This window comes from Pelophylax lessonae (genome assembly GCF_965119305.1).
Source record: "Pelophylax lessonae genome assembly, chromosome: 1".
In the NCBI taxonomy this organism is placed as follows: Eukaryota; Metazoa; Chordata; class Amphibia; order Anura; family Ranidae; genus Pelophylax; species Pelophylax lessonae.
Window position 1 is genome coordinate 716,003,910 of NC_138768.1, and position 20,512 is coordinate 716,024,421.

At 42.9% G+C, this 20,512-nt stretch overlaps 1 protein-coding gene across 1 annotated transcript in view; it reads left to right on the forward strand.

Annotated features, from left to right (window-relative positions):
- The window catches only part of TRAPPC11 (trafficking protein particle complex subunit 11), an 82,462-nt gene that overhangs the window by 559 nt on the left and 61,391 nt on the right, over positions 1–20,512 (forward strand). Inside the window, exons 2-11 of the mRNA XM_082243437.1 lie at positions 4,358–4,582; positions 4,658–4,827; positions 6,633–6,703; positions 8,818–8,932; positions 9,150–9,249; positions 13,104–13,177; positions 15,296–15,392; positions 15,497–15,630; positions 16,911–17,058; positions 18,486–18,579. Coding sequence (XP_082099563.1) covers positions 4,379–4,582; positions 4,658–4,827; positions 6,633–6,703; positions 8,818–8,932; positions 9,150–9,249; positions 13,104–13,177; positions 15,296–15,392; positions 15,497–15,630; positions 16,911–17,058; positions 18,486–18,579 — 1,207 coding nt within the window. The 5' untranslated portion in view covers positions 4,358–4,378. The remainder of the gene's footprint in view (positions 1–4,357; positions 4,583–4,657; positions 4,828–6,632; positions 6,704–8,817; positions 8,933–9,149; positions 9,250–13,103; positions 13,178–15,295; positions 15,393–15,496; positions 15,631–16,910; positions 17,059–18,485; positions 18,580–20,512) is intronic.

A 20,512-nucleotide genomic window follows, 5' to 3' on the forward strand; every position in this document is an offset into this window, starting at 1 on the left:
TTTGTGGGCACCGATCCTTGCGCATTAATGAACTGTGCAAGCGCAATGAGTGTTTTTGTGCGTTTTCAGGAGCACATATAGGAATGTGCATTTCTGCATGCATTCCCTGAATGTACAGGTGTAAATGGGGCCTGAGCATTTTGACACGCTTATGCCTGCACGGGACGGCACTCAACAAGTAGAAATCCGTTTATTTAAATTGCACCTCTTCAGATTAGTACACTGTGTTGCTTATAGCGTGTCACAGAAAGAGGTACAGGAGGTTCTTCTTAGAAGACTGGTGTGTATTTAAAGAGGAAGAAACCCTCTACAACTTGTACCTATAGGTAAGCCTATATTAAGGCTTACCTATAGGTACTGTAAATATCTCCTAAACATGTACCGTTTAGGAGATATTTACTTTGCATGTAGCCAGTGACATCACTGACGCATTCACTCTGAAGGAATGGCCACTCGTGCTGTTGTTCTGTCAGAATACCATACCCCATCAGAATTCCATACCTCTGTCATTTCCGGTGCGGATCAGCTGTGGCTTCGTCATGCACCAGCTGTAGCCGCGTCACACATCCTAGTGCGCATGCATTGTATAGGTAGGGAATTTAGGTAACATCGTAATGGATCATGCAAAAGTCCTAGTGCGCATGCGCACCAACAGGTTGGGCAGCGGCATCTCTTAAAACAGACATCCATCCGATCTCAATGCCCCACACTGCACCGACCCGACAATCCGATCTCAATTCCCCACACTGCACCGACCCGACAATGACACATAGCTATCAAATGGACAGTGGGCGTGCGTGTGAGGGTAGGGAATAGGATCGTCCCATTGTCTGGTCGGTGCAGTGTGGGGCATGGAGATCGTATGCATGTTTGTTATAAGAGATGCCGTGGCCGACCCATTGGTGCGCATGCGCAATAGGAATTTTACCTGACGTTGTGATGTTATCAAAATTCCCTACCTAGTCCGCGCATGCACACTAGGATGTGTGACGCGGCTACAGCTGGTGCATGACAAAGCCACAGCTGATCCGCAAACCGGAAATTACGGAGGTAGGGAAATCTGATGGGGTAGGGTTTTCTGATAGAACACCGTTCCTTTAGAGCCCCGTGCCGTTACCGTCGGCTCGAGCCAATCAGATGGCCGGATGCCGCAAACCCGGAAGAAGGGCGACAGAACATGTCGCCCATGGACAGGTAAGCGGTCGGCACTGCGGGGGCTTCGTTCTTAGGTAAGTATTTCATAATGAGCTAGTATGTGATGCATACTAGCTCATTATGTGTTTTTTCTTTCAGGTGTTCGTTTAAAAAAAAAAAAAAAATCGGAGGTTTACAACCTCTTTAAGCCCCATAGAGTTCAGTGGGCATCTGAATATTAAGTACACAAGTGTTTATTTGTGACTGACAGCGGGTCTCTTTTATCTCAGCCTGAAGCTAACAAAACCCATGTTAAAGAAGAAGCACAGCTTGTTTGGCTGTACTTCTGCTGTGGATCACAGGAATGCAGTTCGTTCTGTACTCCCGTGACCCGTTTTCAGCAGACAGCAGGCTGAAGCCCGCTGATGTCACAGAGCCTGTCCAGGCTGGGGAAAGAACACGACCATATGGTCGTTATCCGCCCATATACCTGGACTGGCACCCGACTCAGCCTCTCAGCCAGCAGCTCCCCCCCCCCCCCCCCGCGCTCCAGTGAGCGAGAAGGTGGGTGCACAGTAAGTAGAGGGGCGGCGACTGACAGTCAGCAGCCCTCTGCTCACAGAGCTGTAGGGACTGAGTGATCGGCAGTGTTTGATCGCTCAGTTCTCAGTGTCAGAGCTGGTGGGGGACAGATGTAGCATTGGACTGTATGGTTCTAACAAAAAAAAAAAGGCATTCCCGTACTTCTCTTTTAAACAGTTCAAAGATGCATGTATACATGTGACAAATGCACAAAAAAACACTAGCAAACCTTAGGAAATGTTGTGCTACCCCTTTTAAATAAATATGTAAATCCTCTATAAGCAATAATAAATGAATGAATCAACACACCAACATCCTAGTGATTAATAAATCCAAACAACAATTAACACAAATATAAACTCTGAAAAAAGTCCAGTCAGCATGTGTCACATGGGGTCAGGATTTATTATTCACTATGATGGTGAATGGATTTATTAAATTATTATTGGAAATCTTTATATAATAAACACCTACCTGCTCTGTGCAATGGTTTTTCACAGAACAGCCCTAATCCTCTTCTGGGGTCCCCCATTGGTGTCGCTGGCTGGCTCCCCCCCCCCCCCCCCATAGCAAGCCACTTTTGCTATGGGGGAACTCATGCGGGATCCTGGGCCACCCCTCGCTCTCTCCTCACAGGCTATGATTGACAATAGCTGCCTCGATCTCTAGTGAGGAGAGAAAGCCAAGAGGGCCACTGTTCTCGGCACAGTGCTGGACTGAGATCGGGCTCGAGTAAATATGGGGGGGGGGAGCTGCTCACAGGTTTTTCACTTTAATGCAGAATCTCAAAAAAGGGGATGTGGAGTGCCTGAATTAAATCCTTTAACTTGATTTTTTGCAGAACAAAACTGTTCCCCAAATATGTTCTGTTCTAATAAATTGATTACATGTACTTTTGTTATATGAACGGTGCAGTCCAGGCTGACTGATGCATGAACAAGAATATACATACAGTACCTACCAGGTCCTATGAATGTGTATCCTGCTATATTAAAATACACTGCTCAAAAAAATGAAAGGAACACTTTTTTTATCAAGTCAATAAAGCTCCTGGGATTTTGATCTGGTCAGTAAAGTAGCAGAGAAGTTTATCGGTTTCAGTTGCTTTGGTGTTAATGAAATAAACAACATGTGCGCAAGATTGGCAACAATAAGACAACCTCCAAAACAGCAATGGTTTTACAGGTGGAAGCCACTGACATTTTTCACCTGCTCTTTTTTGACTGTTTTTCACTAGTTTTGCATTTGGCTAGGATCCGTGTCACTACTGGTAGCATTAGGTGATACCTGGACCCTATAGAGGTGGCACAAACAGTTCAACTCCTCCAGGATGGCACATCAATATGTGACATTGCCAGAAGGTTTGCTGTGTCTCCCAGCACAGTTTCAAGAGCATGGAGGAGATTCCAGGAGACAGGCAGTTACTCCAGGAGAACTGGACAGGGCCGTAGAAGGTCCTTAACCCATCAGCAGGACCGTTATCTGATCCTTTGTGCAAGCAGGAATAGGATGAGCATTGCCAGAGCCCTACAAAATTCCCTCCAGCAGACCACAGGTATGAATGTCTCTGACCAAACAATCAGAAACAAACTTCATGGGGTGGCATGAGGGCCCCACGTCCTCTAGTGGGCCCTGTGCTCACTGCCTGGCACTGTGGAGCTCGATTGGCATTTGCCATTGAACACTGGAATTGGCAGGTCTGCTACTCGCACCCTGTGCTTTTCACAGATTGAGAGCAGGTTCACCCTGAGCACATGTGACAGTCGTGAAAGGGTCTGGAAAAGCTCTGGAGAATGTTATGCTGCCTGTAACATTGTTCAGCATGACCGGTTTGGTGGTGGGTCAATGATGGTCTGGGGAGGCAAATCCATGGAGGGACGCACAGACCTTTACAGGCTAGACAATGGCACCCTGACTGCCATTAGGTATCGGGATGAAATCCTTGGACCCATTTTTAGATCCTATGCTGGTGGAGGGGGTCCTGGGTTCCTCCTGGTGCACAACAATGTTCGGCCTCGTGGTGAAAGTATGCAGCCAGTTCCTGGAAGATGAAAGAATTAGTACCATTGAATGGCCCCCACGCTCACCTGACCTAAATCCAATAGAACACCTCTGGAACATTATGTTTCAAACCATCTGACGCCGCCAGGTTGCACCTCAGTCTATTCAGGAGCTCAGTGATGCCCTTGTCCAGATCTAGGAGGTTAAACCCCAGGACACAATCTGTTGTCCCATTAGGAGCATGCCATGACGTTGTCAGGCATGCATACAAGCACGTGGGGGCCATACAAACTACTGAGTACCATTTTTTGAGTTGCTGAAAAAAAAACATTTCAGCAAAATGGACTAGCCTGCTGCATAATTTGTTTCACTTTGATTTTCGGGATGTCTTTGAATTCATTCAGCCCTCTGTAGGTTGATCATTTTCAATTAAATGTTGTGGCATCCTTTCCTTCCTAGCACATTACCCATTCCATATCTGTATCCAGCATATTTTTCCCCATTGAGATCTGATGTGTTTTCAAAGTGTTCCTTTAATTGTTTTGAGCAGTGTATAAAAAGATAAATCCTTTTGCATTGTTAACAACATAATTGTTCTTCTCCATTTACTTTTCTTAACTTTTTGTTTTTTCTTTTTAAGGTTTGCACCATTATTTTAAAAATGGGCCCCACACAGTGGGATTTCCCTGTGGAGCTATGCTGTCGTCCAATGGCCTTTGTGACTCTCACTGGACTAGATGTAACATACAATGCTGTCCACAGAGCGATATGGGATGCATTTTGTGCCAACAGAAGAGCAGACCGGGTGCCCATCTCATTTAAGGTGCTACCCGGTGATCATGAATATCCAAAATGTAGGACAAAGGTAAGCACAGTCTGTGATTTGACACCTACCTTCAATGCTTTTGGATAAATCGTAAATGTATTCCTGTTTCTTCAGAGAACATCATATGAATGGTACATTCCTAAAGGCATTCTGAAGACTGGATGGATGAATAAACATCTGAACTTGGTGCCTGCTCTGGTTGTTGTGTTTTATGAACTGGACTGGGATGAGGCCCAGTGGAAGGAGAAGCAGTCAGAATGTGCAACCAGGGTGGAAATTGTAAGGTACGTAACCCGGACACCTTATTGTGTCTATAGTCTTAATGTTAAATATATTTGATAATAGAACATTCCACTCAAAAAGTAACGATTTGATGGGTCGCATCTGCGGACTTGCCCCTGAGCTAGGCTGTGTGCGACTATTGACTCACACAGTGCAGCACGCCCCCCATCCTCCTCATAGCATTTGATTGACAGCAGTAAGAGCCAGTGGCTCCCGCTGCTTTCTCTGAGCCTGTGAGAAGGGAGAGAGAGAACCAGTGCTGCTGCATATGGTCACAGCGTTGGATCAATACAGGACTCACTCGGGTAAGTATTGAAATTAGTGGAAGGTTTTTTACTGAAAATGGGAAGTAAACTCTGCAAAGAAATACCATAATGTGCTAGTATGCATACTAGACATTATGAAGGACTTGCCTTAAAACGAAATTCTCCAGCTGCACGCTGTCACCACTGCAGAGGCTTCCATCTTCACCCGGTCTTCCTTGTGGGTTCAGGGACTCCGGGTGTCTGATTGGCCAAGCCACGATTTACATCGCCCGCAGCACACAGCTCTTAAGGAGTGGCACGGGCATGCCGTTCCTTCAAAGCGCATGCGCCGGTGATGTCACCAGCTGCTGCTCGCAAGAATATCTCCTAAACGGTGCACGTTTAAGAGATATTAATTTTACCTACAGGTAAGCTTTATTATAAGCTTACCTGTAGGTAAAAAGTACATTCCAGAGTTTACTACAACTTTAATGGAGGTATTATTGGTAAAAAAAAAAAAAATTAAAAAAACCTGGCTTTAAAACCTCTTTAAACCTTTTGTGACCAGAGCTTAATGAAGCCTAAGTGCCCAGGTCAAATTTAACAGTTTAATTTTGTCTCAGTTGCTTAATTATAACTGTATAAGAAGTGGACCATGGGTGCAATGTCCAGCTCCTGCAGACAAGTCCTAAAACATTCTGAGGTACAGAGGTACGGGCTGTCAGTTTGAAAGCTCCCGGGCTTGTGAATGAACTAGGAAGCAGCTCATTGAGAACAAGCCCCCTTCTGCAGTGGAAGGCAGGACTTGTAATTTATTCATTCATAGATTGCTGTCAATACATGATGTGGCTGTGCGGGTAGAGCCCCTCACAGCTGTGCGGATTTTGAAATGTGACAGCAGGTGTGGGGAGAGGATCCACCACTCGCTGTCACCGGGAAAGGAGGGATGGGGGGGGGGAGGGGGGAGGTAGTTGTTGAGGAGAATATGTAGTGGAGCATGTTACACCTTAACTTTGTAACATGTTCCAAAAGGGGAACTTATCCATTATATCAGGGATCCTCAAACTACGGCCCTCCAGCTGTTGCAGCATTGTAAAACTCTGACATTCACAGACATGACTAGGCATGATGGAAATTGTAGTTCCTGAATAACTGGAGGGCCATAGTTTGAAGACCTCTGCATTATATGATCAATCAGCACCTGCCCAATGCTTTCTGAACTGACAGCAGTACTTTTGTTGCTAAAATCCTCCTGCTGTAAACTGCAGTGTCTGGGAGGGGGAACATGTAAGACACAAATTAAGGAGAATTTGGCTCAGTCAGGGAAAATAAAGGAAGTATTTTGCAATCTTCAGGCTGCAGACTAATACTTTTCTTTCCATTTTATTTTAATTCAAATTAGGCCTCCAGTCTGCATGCAATCAATATCTCATAGGTGACAGAGATAACCTTATCAAGAACCACTCTGATTGGTGCTCCGTTGTTAATCTGCCTTTCATCTAGCACCATGGATGAATAAAAGTAAATGTGCCATGCATCATAACACCCTTTTTCTTTTTTAGGCAAAGCTTGCAAGGGAGGAATACAAAGGTTGCTGTGGTTTTAATTCAGAAGAAAACACCATTACCACCAGGTGCTCCTATGTAATGTTAAAAAATATTAGACTGAAGGCCAGTTCACACCACATGCAGTCCAGTACGGTTGTTTTCTACATAAAAAACGCATGGATAGTAGGTTATATGGTTTTCAATGGCATAGTTCATGCCAATGTGGTCATTTCCAATTTCAGAAAAAAAAAGTGGAACATGCTATATTTTTTTCTTCACTGAACTGTACTGGGACATGGTAAAACACACCGTCATGCATCTAAATGCACTGGAGCACACATGTCCTTTTTTAAAGTTAAGAAATAAAGGGGGGGGGAATGCACTGGACTGCATAGAAAAACACACTGAAACGCATCAAAAACATGCATACAGAAAAGCATCTGGAATGCGTTTCTTTGGTGTGAACTGGCCATCAATCAATACTTAAATATATCACTGTCGCCCGCTGGTGTAAGAACATATACATTTCAGAAGGTATATACTTGCCACTGATTCATACCTTATTGAATAACTAAATTAACTTCACTTTATTGAGCCTTAGTTTTTAATATTTCCTTAAGAGAACCTGTGAGATAAAGATTTAAGTAAATTGTTAAACAAATAAAGAAGTGTCAAACATATTCTATCCAGGATCTGCACTTTCCCCTAAATATTTGTTTCTTACAAGTGACATTTCAGCCTTGATTTCCGTATTCTATCCAAAAAAAAAAAAAAAATTCCAGGTACTTATTTTGCACCGTCAATCTACACAGCACTTTATATATACAGTATATTGCCCATTGACATCACTCCCTGCCCTCAAGAAGCTTATCATTCAACTCAACATTCATGCATACACATCTAGGTCCAATTAAGGCAGGAGCCAATTAACCTCTTAAGCCTCGGAATGTTTACTCCCCTTCATCACCAGGCCATTTTTTGCAATGCAGCACTTTAACTAACAATTGCGTGCACGTGTGATACTGTACCCCATTAAGGTTTATGTCCTTTTTTAACCACAAATAGAGCTTTGTTTTTGTGGTATTAGATCACCTCTTCGGTTTTTATTTTTTGCGCTATCAACAAAAAAAGACTGACAATTTTGAAAAAAAAAACACATTTTTTCTTACTTTCTGCTATAAAACATCCAATAAAAAAATATAAAAAAAAACAAATTTCTTCATCAATTTAGGCCAATATGTATTCTGCTACATATTTTTGGTAAAAAAAAAATCACAATAAGCATATATTGTTTGGTTTGCGCAAAAGTTATCACGTCTACAAACTATGGGGTATATTTATGGAATTTTTTTTTTTTTTTTTTTTACTAGTAATGGCGGCGATCAGCACTTTTTAGCCAGAATGCGACATTGCAGCAGACATATCTAACACGAAGTGATGCTTTTGGGAACCAGTGACACTAATACAGTGATCAGTGCTAAAAAAGATATGCACTGTCACTCTACTAATGACACTTGCAGGGAAGGGGTTAACATCAGGGGCAATCAAAGGGTTAAGTGTGTCCTTAGGGGGTGCTTCCTAACTGTGTGTGGGGTTGCCTAACTGGAGGAAGACGGAGATCTGTGTTCCTGCTAAGCCAGAACACAAGATCTCCAACTTCCTCTCTGATAGATTGGCAGTCTGCTTTGTTTTCATAGGCCGACTGCCATTCTGCCTCTCCTGTGACGATCGGCAGGTCCTGGCAGACCTCTAACGTGCCGGACCTGCTGATAAGCTCCTGCTGTTATTGGACGCGCACCCCAGACCCTTTGCATGAAATCACTAACATGTACGTAATTCATGCAGAAGGGCCGCCCAGCCGCGGTATATCTGCGTGGGGCGGTCTTTAAGTGATTAACCAGCATGTCTTTGGAGTGTGAGAGGAAACTTGAGTACCCAGAGGAAGCCCACGGAGGCACGGGGAGAGTATGCAAACTCCAGGCAGGTAGTGCCATGGTTGGGATTCCAGTCGATGTCCCCAGTGCTGCCAGGTGGAATTGCTAACCACTTTGTCACTGTGCTACTTATTTTTTAAATGAGGTTCCCCTGTCCTTTAAAACCAGGAGACTCCTTCTGCACCCTAGTGAGAGTCTACTATTGTTTGTATGTGCATTTGTTTATTCTGCCAGTTCTTATTTCTGTTATTTTGTCTGTCATCCAGGTGAAGATCTGATTGCTTCAGAACGGGCTGCTGCTCTTTGCAATGCCTGTGATCTTTCGGGAAAATCTCTCTTTGTGCTCCCGCACACTGACCACTTGGTGGGCTACATTATTAGGTATGCAGTTTTTAGTTCATGTCAGGTACTTTTTAAAAATCTGAAAGAAACATGGAGCCAAACAGATCTCAAGTACCATACTACTACAGATAATTTCTAATGTTTGGCTGCTGTCTCTTTTCTTCAAGTTTATTTCATAAAACCATATGTGCATATCAATTTTATATGGGTGCCCACATTATTAGTATTTATTATTATTATTGATCTCTCTCTCTAGGTTAGAAAATGCATTTTATGAGCATGCGCAGACCTATTACTACACTGAAATCAGAAGGATAAAGTCCCATAAGGAGTTCTTAAACAAAACCACTCATCAGGTACAGTGATTATACTAATATTGCAATGTAAACAAAGTATATAGTTTAGTCTGCTGATTTAGATAAAATTCAGTCATTTTTATATGTTAATCCCTTTTTTTTTATTTTAAATATGCAAAGTCTCCCCACATATACCCTTGACTTAAGCTGGATACACACTATAGAATTGTCTTTTAGATTCTCTTCCTTTTAGATTTACCAAAACCATATAATATGAGGTGAAACCCTAAACACTTTCAATTTTTATGCAGTCAGGCAGGCCCTTGCACTAGATAGTTGAAGGTAAATCTAAAGGAAATCTCAACAAAAATTATATAGTGTGTATCCAGCCTTAAGCTGTCCATACACTAGCTGACAAATCGTTCAAACTCCTTTTCGAAAAAAGAAAAATCGGCCGTGAGAGCAGACGATCGTGCCATCATGTAATGACCGAATTTTGAACGATAAATTGTTCAATGGACGTTTTTCGTTCAGTTTGTCACATATGCCTAATGCAAACAGTTTGGCCGAGAAACACATTACCCTTTCCATTTATCGTTCGGCAGAATTTTCCAAACTGTTCCTTCAATTTTTGGGCTCTGAAAAGTTAAAAACGATTTTCTATTTGTGCCCATTAACTGGACGAAAAACGAATGATCGGACCAAATGACAGATTTTCGAAGGATTTTTCGGCTAGTGTATGGCCAGCATTAGATTAAGGAACGTATAGACCGGTTATGAGAGTTGGTCAATTTAACTATTTGCAGTTGGATTGGGTGATCTAGTCATGTTTGTAGATCCAGGCTCACTTCTCCTGAGGGCACAATTGATCAGACAGGTTAGAAAACCTGTTCTGATTGCTATTATTTACCTGGGAGATAGACAGTGTTTAACAAAATCTGGCCTGTTTTTCTATTCACCTACAGGGAGTGCAGAATTATTAGGCAAATGAGTATTTTGACCACATCATCCTCTTTATGCATGTTGTCTTACTCCAAGCTGTATAGGCTCAAAAGCCTACTACCAATTAAGCATATTAGGTGATGTGCATCTCTGTAATGAGAAGGGGTGTGGTCTAATGACATCAACACCCTATATCAGGTGTGCATAATTATTAGGCAACTTCCTTTCCTTGGGCAAAATGGGTCAAAAGAAGGACTTGACAGGCTCAGAAAAGTCAAAAATAGTGAGATATCTTGCAGAGGGATGCAGCACTCTTAAAATTGCAAAGCTTCTGAAGGGTGATCATCGAACAATCAAGCATTTCATTCAAAATAGTCAACAGGGTTGCAAGAAGCGTGGGAAAAAACCAAGGCGCAAAATAACAGCCCATGAGCTGAGAAAAGTCAAGCGTGCAGCTGCCAAGATGCCACTTGCCACTCAAATATCTCAAGACTGATTTTTCAAAGGTTTTATGGACTGATGAAATGAGAGGGAGTCTTGATGGGCCAGATGGATGGGCCCGTGGCTGGATTGGTAAAGGGCAGAGAGCTCCAGTCCGACTCAGATGCCAGCAAGGTGGAGGTGGAGTACTGGTTTGGGCTGGTATCATCAAAGATGAGCTTGTGGGGCCTTTTCGGGTTGAGGATGGAGTCAAGCTCAACTCCCAGTCCTACTGTCAGTTTCTGGAAGACACCTTCTTCAAGCAGTGGTACAGGAAGAAGTCTGCATCCTTCAAGAAAAACATGATTTTCATGCAGGACAATGCTCCATCACACGAGTCCAAGTACTCCACAGCGTGGCTGGCAAGAAAGGGTATAAAAGAAGAAAAGCTAATGACATGGCCTCCTTGTTCACCTGATCTGAACCCCATTGAGAACCTGTGGTCCATCATCAAATGTGAGATTTACAAGGAGGGAAAACAGTACACCTCTCTGAACAGTGTCTGGGAGGCTGTGGTTGCTGCTGCACGCAATGTTGATGGTGAACAGATCAAAACACTGACGGAATCCATGGATGGCAGGCTTTTGAGTGTCCTTGCAAAGAAAGATGGCTATATTGGTCACTGATTTGTTTTTGTTTTGTTTTTGAATGTCAGAAATGTATATTTGTGAATGTTGAGATGTTATATTGGTTTCACTGGTAAAAAAAAATAATTGAAATGGGTATACTGTATATTTGATTATTGTTAAGTTGCCTAATAATTATGCACAGTAATAGTCACCTGCACACACAGATATCCCCCTAAAATAGCTAAAACTAAAAACAAACTAAAAACTACTTCCAAAAATAGTCAGCTTTGATATTAATGAGTTTTTTTGGGTTCATTGAGAACATGGTTGTTGTTCAATAATAAAATTAATCCTCAAAAATACTCATTTGCCTAATAATTCTGCACTCCCTGTATTTGCTTCATTGACACTTGGCTAAAAGGCATGTTTATATAGCACCCTGCAGACAGTTTAGGTTGAGGAAAGTCATGTAGTGCCTTCATGTTAAACCACATTTGTGTGCAGGCACCTAAAGAAACCAACCAGCTTGCAGGTTTTTTTTTTTTTCGGTTAAATTTTTGATTGAACAAGTTGCAGTTAGAAGCTGATTGGCCACCATGCACAGCTGCGCCAGATTTTGCACTCCAGTTTTTATTAAATCAACTTCAATAGCTCAGCATAAGTGATTCCTCCATCCACCTTGAATGTGTAGATAAAGGATTTGGGTCTGTTTTTTTTTTTTTTTTTTTCTTTCTTTTTTTTTCCCATTCAACCCACTGGTTGAACAAAAAGACTGTATTTTGTAAATCTGTATAGGCTGGTTTAGGCTAGGTTCATACCTTAGCGCTTTTGTGGCCCGCGTTTGCGTGGGCACGGCAGCCCATGAATGAATGGGCTGCCGTGCCTGTGTTTCCACAAAAAAAGGTGCATGCACAGGCGCAGGGAGATCGCATGGCCTTTTTGACTATGCAAGTTCCCTTTGGTACCTGCAAATGCATTGCGTTTTTACATGTGTGGGGTGTCATTCTCCTAAGAGCAGCGAATTTTCACTGTGGGTGGTTGCTGGTGCAGCCACATGTAGGTGTGAACTATTTTTCTTAAGCGTACCATACACTGATGAAATTTGGCCGGTCTAGCAGGGACTGGCCAATTTTCAGTTGTGTGGGCTCCCCTGTTTTGTTTAATCGACTTCTGTCTAAAGCCTGGTACACACTGGTCAGATTGTCTGTATCTACAGTCCAATGTTAGTATAGCAATCTCCCTGCTGAGCTGTTGTGTTCTGACAGGAGGACGCGCTCCCCGCCAGAACAGCAGTCAGCGCTTTCAGTCATTGGCTGAGAGCACTGATCAGGAGTCAGTTGGCTACTGGTTTTCCATCAAGCTCGTCCAACAGCCGACTAGCCAACATACACACAGGCCGAATGTCGCCCGGTTTTTAGTGAACCGGCCAATGGTCTCCCGACATTCAGCACATTGGGTACTATGCATAAGGAACATGTTGAAAAATTTTCCACTGATCAGTGGTTTCAGCTGCTGATCAGTGTATCCGGACAGTGGTGAGGAAGATTCCTCATTCCACCATGTTTGGATGAATGGAGGAATCTGTTAGTTTGTTTTTCATTCAGCCTGCTAGCTGAATGGAAAAAAAAAAAACCAAACAAACTTCGTATGGTCAGCTTAAGCCTTTGTTCACATTTGTACGCCTGCAGCATGATGTATTTCACAGTGCATTTCCATGCATTTTACATACTTTTGGTGCATTTCCATTGAAGTCTATGGGGATAAAATCGCACTGCTGTGAATGGGGGCCTAAAGGCCAGTGGCCCGCTGATGTACAGTGCTAACATTTTAAGAATGAAAACTGACAGTTGTTATAAATATACAATCTCATTATTGAAGTATACTTTTGAAACATTACAACCTTTTTGTTTTCTGTGTTTATAGCTGCTGTTTGTAAGACATCAATTTAAGATTGCTTTCTTCAGTGAACTGAAGCAGGATACACAGAATGCCTTGAAGTGAGTAATGCACTTTGTCTTCTATACAGTATTATAGGGTTACTATGGTATACAAAGTTGTTAATGCCAGTTGGTTTGTTATTTAGGACAAGAGAAAGGTAGGCTATATATTGTTTTGAGGTGCCCAGATTCCAGGGCCTAAAGGCTAGTACACACGGGTTAAATATTGGCCGGTTCAACAGAAACCGTCTGACATTCAGCCAGTGTGTGCAGCAGCCTGTCCGACAGAAGCAGTCTTCTGTCAAATAAGTATGCTGGAAAACCATCATCCAAACAGCACTTTCAGCCAGTGGTTGTGAGCGCTGATCAGTGTGTGCTGCTCCCCACTTCCTCCCACTGCTCCCATGTCTGAAAACAATATCTCTGCAGGGGAGATCGCTGCACCAACATCGGTTAATATGGTGACCTCTCAATTTTTTTTTTATTCAGCCCACTGGGTTGAATGAAAATATAAACTTCCAGTGTGCACCTAGCTTAAGTTTGTAGCAGTGACTACAAACAAGTAACAAAAGTATGTACTCCGACACCTAAATGTAATGTAGCTCCTCATTTAGCCCACAGTTAGACCCCGTTCAGACTGCGGCGACACGACTTGGTGGGGCGACCTGTTAAGTCGCAGTGCACAGCGTGCACCGCGACCTCGGCGCGACTTGCACGGACTTCATATAATTGAAGTCAATGCAAGTCGCCTCCAGGTCGCCCCAAAGTAGTACAGGACCCTTTTTCTAAGTCAGAGCGACTTGTGTCGCTCCTATTAGAACGGGTCCTGTACTATTCAATGGCGAGCGACCCACGGCAACTTGTCAGACGACCAAGTCGCCTGACAAGTCGCGCTAGTGTGAATGGACCCATAACCTCCCCCCTTAACCAAGCCCTGAATTATTCTAGAAAATTAACCTTAAAGGATAAGTCCAGGCAAAACCTAACTAATGCTAAACCTGCTCTGTGCCACATTCTAAACCTAATCTATCTAACCCTGTAAGGCAAAAATCGCTGTACTTAACTTTTCTGCACCCGATCTGGTCTGCTCCCCAGCAACGATAGCTGTGTGCTAGAGAGGACCGACCATGGCTGTGAAATGAATGGGAAGTAATGTGATCCATAGACTTAGTATGGGGCTTTCATTGTTGAGTGCCTCTCCTGCAGCCACCTCCACACTGAAGCCGCTGCTGACAGCTCAGCGAAGGACCAGACCAGATTGGCCACAGAAAAGGTAAGTGCAGTGATTTTTGCTTTACAGGGTTAGATAGACTAGGTTTAGAATGAGGCATAGAGCAGGATTAGCATTAGTTAGGTTTTGACTAAACTTATCCTTTAACGCTAATAAGTAACCATAACACCTAATACGTAACCCCAATCTGCACTGCGATTGGGTGCAACATGATTGTATGCATGTCTTGCATGTGGTTTTGGTGCGACTTCTGTTAGCTCATGCTTTTTCATGAAAGCGCATCGTCTAATAGAAGACAATGGGATCGCACCTAAAACCACATGTAAATCATGCATTTAGTTGTGCTGCACTGAAACCGCAGAGCACCGATATGAACACAGCCTAACGCCAAATGCTGCATCAGAGGAGAAAAGGTGGAAAGCCAAAAGCTTCTCATATCTGAATGTGACCCAAACATTTCTTCATTTTCAAAGGAAGTGTATATGTTTTTGTACCTTTAGTCTCTCTCCCTCTCCCTCTCCCTCTCCTCCTCCCCTTGTTTGCCCTAGTATTTAGCTTGGTATTGTTTATTCCTAAAATTCCTCCTTACACCTGCAGCCTGCCTCTTTTGTCACAGTACTCTGATCCCAGGTCCCACTGCCTATCCATCTTGCAGAAATCCCATGGTCCTTCTCTATACTGCTGCCAGTATGATATGATGGCTGGCTTTGACAGGGGTGACAGCAGAACATTTTTCAAACTAGTAGCTACAGCATCAGCAGTGGGACTATTGGAGCTGGGAATATGGTTTGCTTATTTAGAAGACATTTCAAGCAATGAAAAATATTTATGAAAAAAAACATAAGCTTCCTGGAGAACATAGTAGTATCATGTAAATGGCATGTGCCAAAATAATTTCTCACATATTTACTATTCTCTTCAAATGATTTGTCATTTGCTTGTGTTAGGAATTACCGAACAGCCTATAACCTGGTACATGAACTGAGGGCTCATGAAACAAACATGTTGGAAATTAAAACTATGGCTGGCTTTATAAACTATAAGGTGAGATAGCATTTTATGAATTACAAGCACAGTTTAGATTTTAGGCAGTATTTTATTAATTTACCACTCCATTATGTCTTTTCTTTTTTTTTTTTTTTTTTCAGATCTGCCGACTTTGTTTCCAGCACAACACCCCTTTAGATGCCATTGCTCAGTTCAGAAAGCACATTGATTTGTGCAAAAAGAAGATGGGCAGTGCTGAGCTGTCCTTTGAGCATGCTGCCTGGATGTCTAAACAGTATGCAAACTCTACACACTATGGTGGGGTGGGGGGAGTTCAATAAAGCAAACAAAATGTATATGATGGTATAGCCCCCTTAAAGGATAAGTTCAGCGTGTAACATGTAACCCATGTTCAGGGTGTAAAACGTTACAAATGTACTGGCCCCCGAACTCCCCCTTTCCTGATCCCCCTTTTTGACAGCGTCCTTCATTCACAGTGCTCTGTGAATGCATGGACTACAACAACACTGTCGGCTTGTAGTTCTTAATGAGTTCATTGATTCTTCCTGTCAGTCTGAAACTGCCTGCCTGTACGATGTACAGGCAGACAGCTTTCACTGACAGTCTGCAGGAGGCATGCATGGCATCAGCAATCTGCTGATCGCTGGTGCAATGCTTTCTAGGTTCCTAAACAAAAACAATTATAAATGCACACTTATTACCTGCAAAAAAAATGTGCATTTATTATCCTTTTTAAAAGGTGAACTTATCCTTTAATATGGCCTGCGACTAATTCATGAAAGCTGTGCACCAGTTTTGGTACTAGTACCATTATGTGTGCCAAATTCAGGAGCCTCTTACTAGTGCGATGACTGTAACAAATTATGAAAGAAATACTGCCAGTTTGCAGTGTCTACAATACTCTTTATGAATTTTCCCGTATGTGTCCGAATTCTAAGTACACTTGTGGGATGCATCTGCTTAGTGTTTTTACATTCCTATCCTGTTGCAGTTCTAAAGGAAGTATCAATCTATATTAGTAGATGGAGTCACTGGTAGGCTATCCATGAATTGGCATAAACAATGGTCACACAGCTACTGCGTGCCTTTTGGACAAAAGAGCAGTTTCTTGGCATGCAGTAGAAGCTTGTGATTGGTCTTGAGAAGTCACAGGGTCTTGTCATCCGACCAGCAGATAATTGAAATTACACTGAGATAGCAGAAGGGCAAAGCTGAAATATTGGTTTATGTTACAGTAAGTGGTTTACATTCAGGCAGTATTGTTAATGGGATTTTTATTATAGTTTTGTATTAATGACTTCCTGGAACGCATCAGATTTATTTTTTCTGATTGCTTTACATTTTTTGTAATATTTCTTATGTCTAGGACAGATTACCTTGCAATGTATGTCGTTTTCATCATGATGGCCTAGAAATAACACAATTATACTTCCAAGTCTAGCTTACTCATGTATTTCTTGCCTCACAAAATGGGGTTCTGAACATCAAGAACTTCCACCATTTAACTGCCCATAATTAGGGAACTTACATTTTGGTTCTGACTGTTTCTTACAGGTTTCAGGCTTTTGGGGACTTGTTTGATGAAGCTATTAAGTTGGGGCTGACTGCCATTCAGACCCAGAATCCCGGCTTCTACTACCAACAGGCTGCATATTACGCACAGGAGCGCAAGCATCAAGCTGCTCTTCTTTGTAATCACAATGTAAGTTGGCTTCCAGTTCCGGCATGCTAGAGCTGTTGTTACAGTAGTAAGAATGTGTCAGTGATGTTAACCTCTTGGCCGCCGATGGCATACAAATATGCGGCCTCTCAGCGGGTGGACCTTGGTGCTGGGCGGTCACATATTTGAATACCACATTTCAAAAACAGCTGTGCCGAGAGCGCGTGCCCTGCGTGCTCCTGGGACAGTTACTAGCAGATAGCTCCCGATTGCTGCTTGCGATCGGGATCTTTCCGATCATGTGATTACATGATCCTAAACCCCGCCCCCCGGGATCTGAAACCCCTTAAAGGGCCAGGAGGTGTCAGCACCAAGGGGATAATGCCCAGCATTTTTTACATACATACATTGTGTATGTATGTTTTTATATGTAATATTTTTCCTGTTTCTGACATAGTGACAAATCAGATTTTTAAACAGACAGAAATAGATACTGGATCTCCTCAGTGGGGACAACAAGAAAAACCTGATCTTTACTCACCCTATGCATAATAAAAAAAAATATTCAAGCCTAACTCCATCTTTCCTTTCACTTTAAATCGTTTGGGCCAAGCTGGCCCAAACTAGCTGCTTCTTTTTCTTATTGCTTCAACAGCTGTCTTTGCTGTATATACTGTATGTGGCATCAGCTACATACAGAATGGACCACTGTTTGTCGGCAGTGGTAAAGGGACCTCCGTCTGCTGGCTGCAACAACAAAGCCGAGTCTGGCTGAGTGCTGCTGAGCCATTCACAGGAAGCCTTGTATTTTTATCAATAAATTTATGGCTTCCTATGAGTGGCTGTGGTGAAGATAGTTACATTATCTGTCCACCTTTAGTCAATCAGATTTGCATCCGTTTATAAAAATGCAAGGCTTCTTGTGAATGGCTGAGAAGCACTCAGCCTGACTTGATTATATTCTGGCAGTGGACAGGAAGTTCCTGTATGCAAAACACTGTATACTTTATGTAGCTGATTCTACATACATTTTATGCAGCACTAACAGCAGCCGCAGCAATTCGTAAAGGAAATAGTTTGTTTTTGCCAGCTTTGCCCAAACAAATTATTTAAAAGTCGGAATTAGACTAAGCTTTAAATTGACTTTAGGTTAAGTTCTCTTCCAATACTCAGTGTTAATAGACACCCTCTACGTTTACCAGAGTACTCAGAGTTATAACACAGTTGTGGTTTTGGAATGATACATGAGATGTTTGAGTTTAGTTCTTCTTAGTCCTCATTTGTGTAATACAGCAGTCAGACTAAAACAGTTCAGTTTGAAAGAGATGTTCAATGTCCTGCGAACTTCTTCATAAATCATTGTAAGTCTTATAGTTAGACTGGTTATGTAAACCCTTTTTCAGTTTGTCTGGTTAAACCGATAAACATACCACTTTATGTAAATTTTGTGATTTTCTTATTTTTTCTAGCCCTCTGTGATATATCCTAACCCAGACCCTCTAGAGACGCCTAATGGAGCTCTGGATTTCTATGGGCAGAGGGCATGGAGGCAAGGAATACTAAGTAAGTAACTTGTTCATCATTTTCAGTTGGGTTAAAGTATAATTTAAGGCAAAACGTGTTAAATTTTGGATATAATGGGAGGTATAAAAACACCTGTCAGGTTTTTTTTTTTATTGCTGTATGTGCCCCTGTTAAGCCCCGTACATATGGGCGGAATGCCAGGTGACACCGGCAGGTTAAAAAAAAAAAAAATCTGCTGACGTTTGGGCCATGTGTATGCCAGCGGGTCCAACAGAAACTGGCAGTTTGGCCAATGCCAATGGCAGAGAGTGCTGATCGGAGTGTTCTTGCAGGGGGGAGAGGGGGCTGTCCCCCTGTCAGAACACAACAGCTCAGCGGGGGAGATCGCTGTACTAACTTTGGATAGTTAGTACAGCTGCTCCTACCGCAGCTGACCATTTTTCTTAGTTCAGCCTGGTTAAAAAGCGCAGCAAAAATGCACCTCTCCATTGGAATAAATATAAAACGCATAAAAAACGCACCCCGTTGCATCTTTGATACGGTTGAGTCAAGCGGCCACGACTTGCACTTTCTGTATCCTTTAAGGATAAGTTGACTTTTTAAAAAAGTAATAAATGCACTTTTTTTTTTTTGCAGGTAAAAAAAATGTGCATTTATTTATCTTTTTTCTTATGAGCCTGAAGCGCATTACACCTGTGATTAGAAGATCATGGGTGCAATGCCAGGCTCATGCAGACTCTCAGTATAGCTGTCTGCTAGTACCTCCCTTACGGGCAGACAGTCACTGAAGAGCAGAAAGACTTAATGAACCACAAGAGCGCTCATCAGGCCCCCCCCCCCCCCCCAGACAGTTCTTTCACAACTACAAGCCATTTGCTGCAGTGGAAGACATTACTTAGAAATCTGTGAATATAGATGCTGTGTGGGGAGAGCCCTGTGTGGCCCAGCTGTTTTCAAATTGTGACAGTGAGTGCAAGAAGAGAATCCTGCGTGGGTGCAGGAGGAGGTTGCGGAGCGTAAAATTAAACAAATAAAGGAGGGGGAAAGGCCCCACCCTAAAGAAGTGGTTACCTTAAGGGACTACCTTTCAAGTGGCCACTAGTAACGTTTGTATATTTGTTAGTTTTAGACAACGTTGCCTCCCGGTTGGTGATAGTTGTTGTGTATATTACCTTTTTTGATACGTACACATATATACAAAGTTTTTATATTTTCTACAAAATATCACAATTTTAACCAGTCTGGATATATGCCATATTAGTTCCTTTAAGGTAGCTGCTTTCCCCCTCCTTTTTTTAGTTTTGTAGTTTTTTGGGTTACATGAGATATTGTGTGTGCTCGGTCACCAGGCCATATAATTGCTCGTAGAAAACAGTTTATCCTACTGAGGTTGGTAAATGTTATTAAATACGGGTCTGTTCAGAAAAGTGAACTTGTACTTTAATTCAGCACTTCATTCATATCATTTCCTTTGCTTTGTTTCCCAAATCAGCTTTCCTGACCGCACCCGGAGAGAGTGTAGCTGTGCCCAATTTTCCCAGGAAATACTGCAGCCTTTAAAATCCCTCCTCTTCCACCATTCCTTCAGTTATTGTGTTTTCTCCGCCATGATGGAAGCGCTACAGGGAACCAGTTAGGGGGGCTGCGCTCTCTCCAGGTGGAGAAAGGTTAGGCTTACCTCCTAGGCTATTTAGTGTTTTGGTGACCATCCCAACACCCCCTCCAGCTCAGTGGAGGGGGGTGTTCCGGAGCCTCTGGCCCTTCCAGCTCTGGTAGTAGCAGTGCCCAGCCTGTGTCCCCGGGAGTCGTGGGTTTTGGGCTGGTAGGCAGTCCAGGCGGGGAGCCGCAGCTTGCAGCAATCCCGGCGGGCAAGTGACTTTTACGGTAGGCCGGACTTCCGGCAAGGGCGTAGCGGCAATGGTTCTGGTCGCTGGAAAGCAAGGGTCAGGGGGCGAGTCGAAAGGTCGGTGCT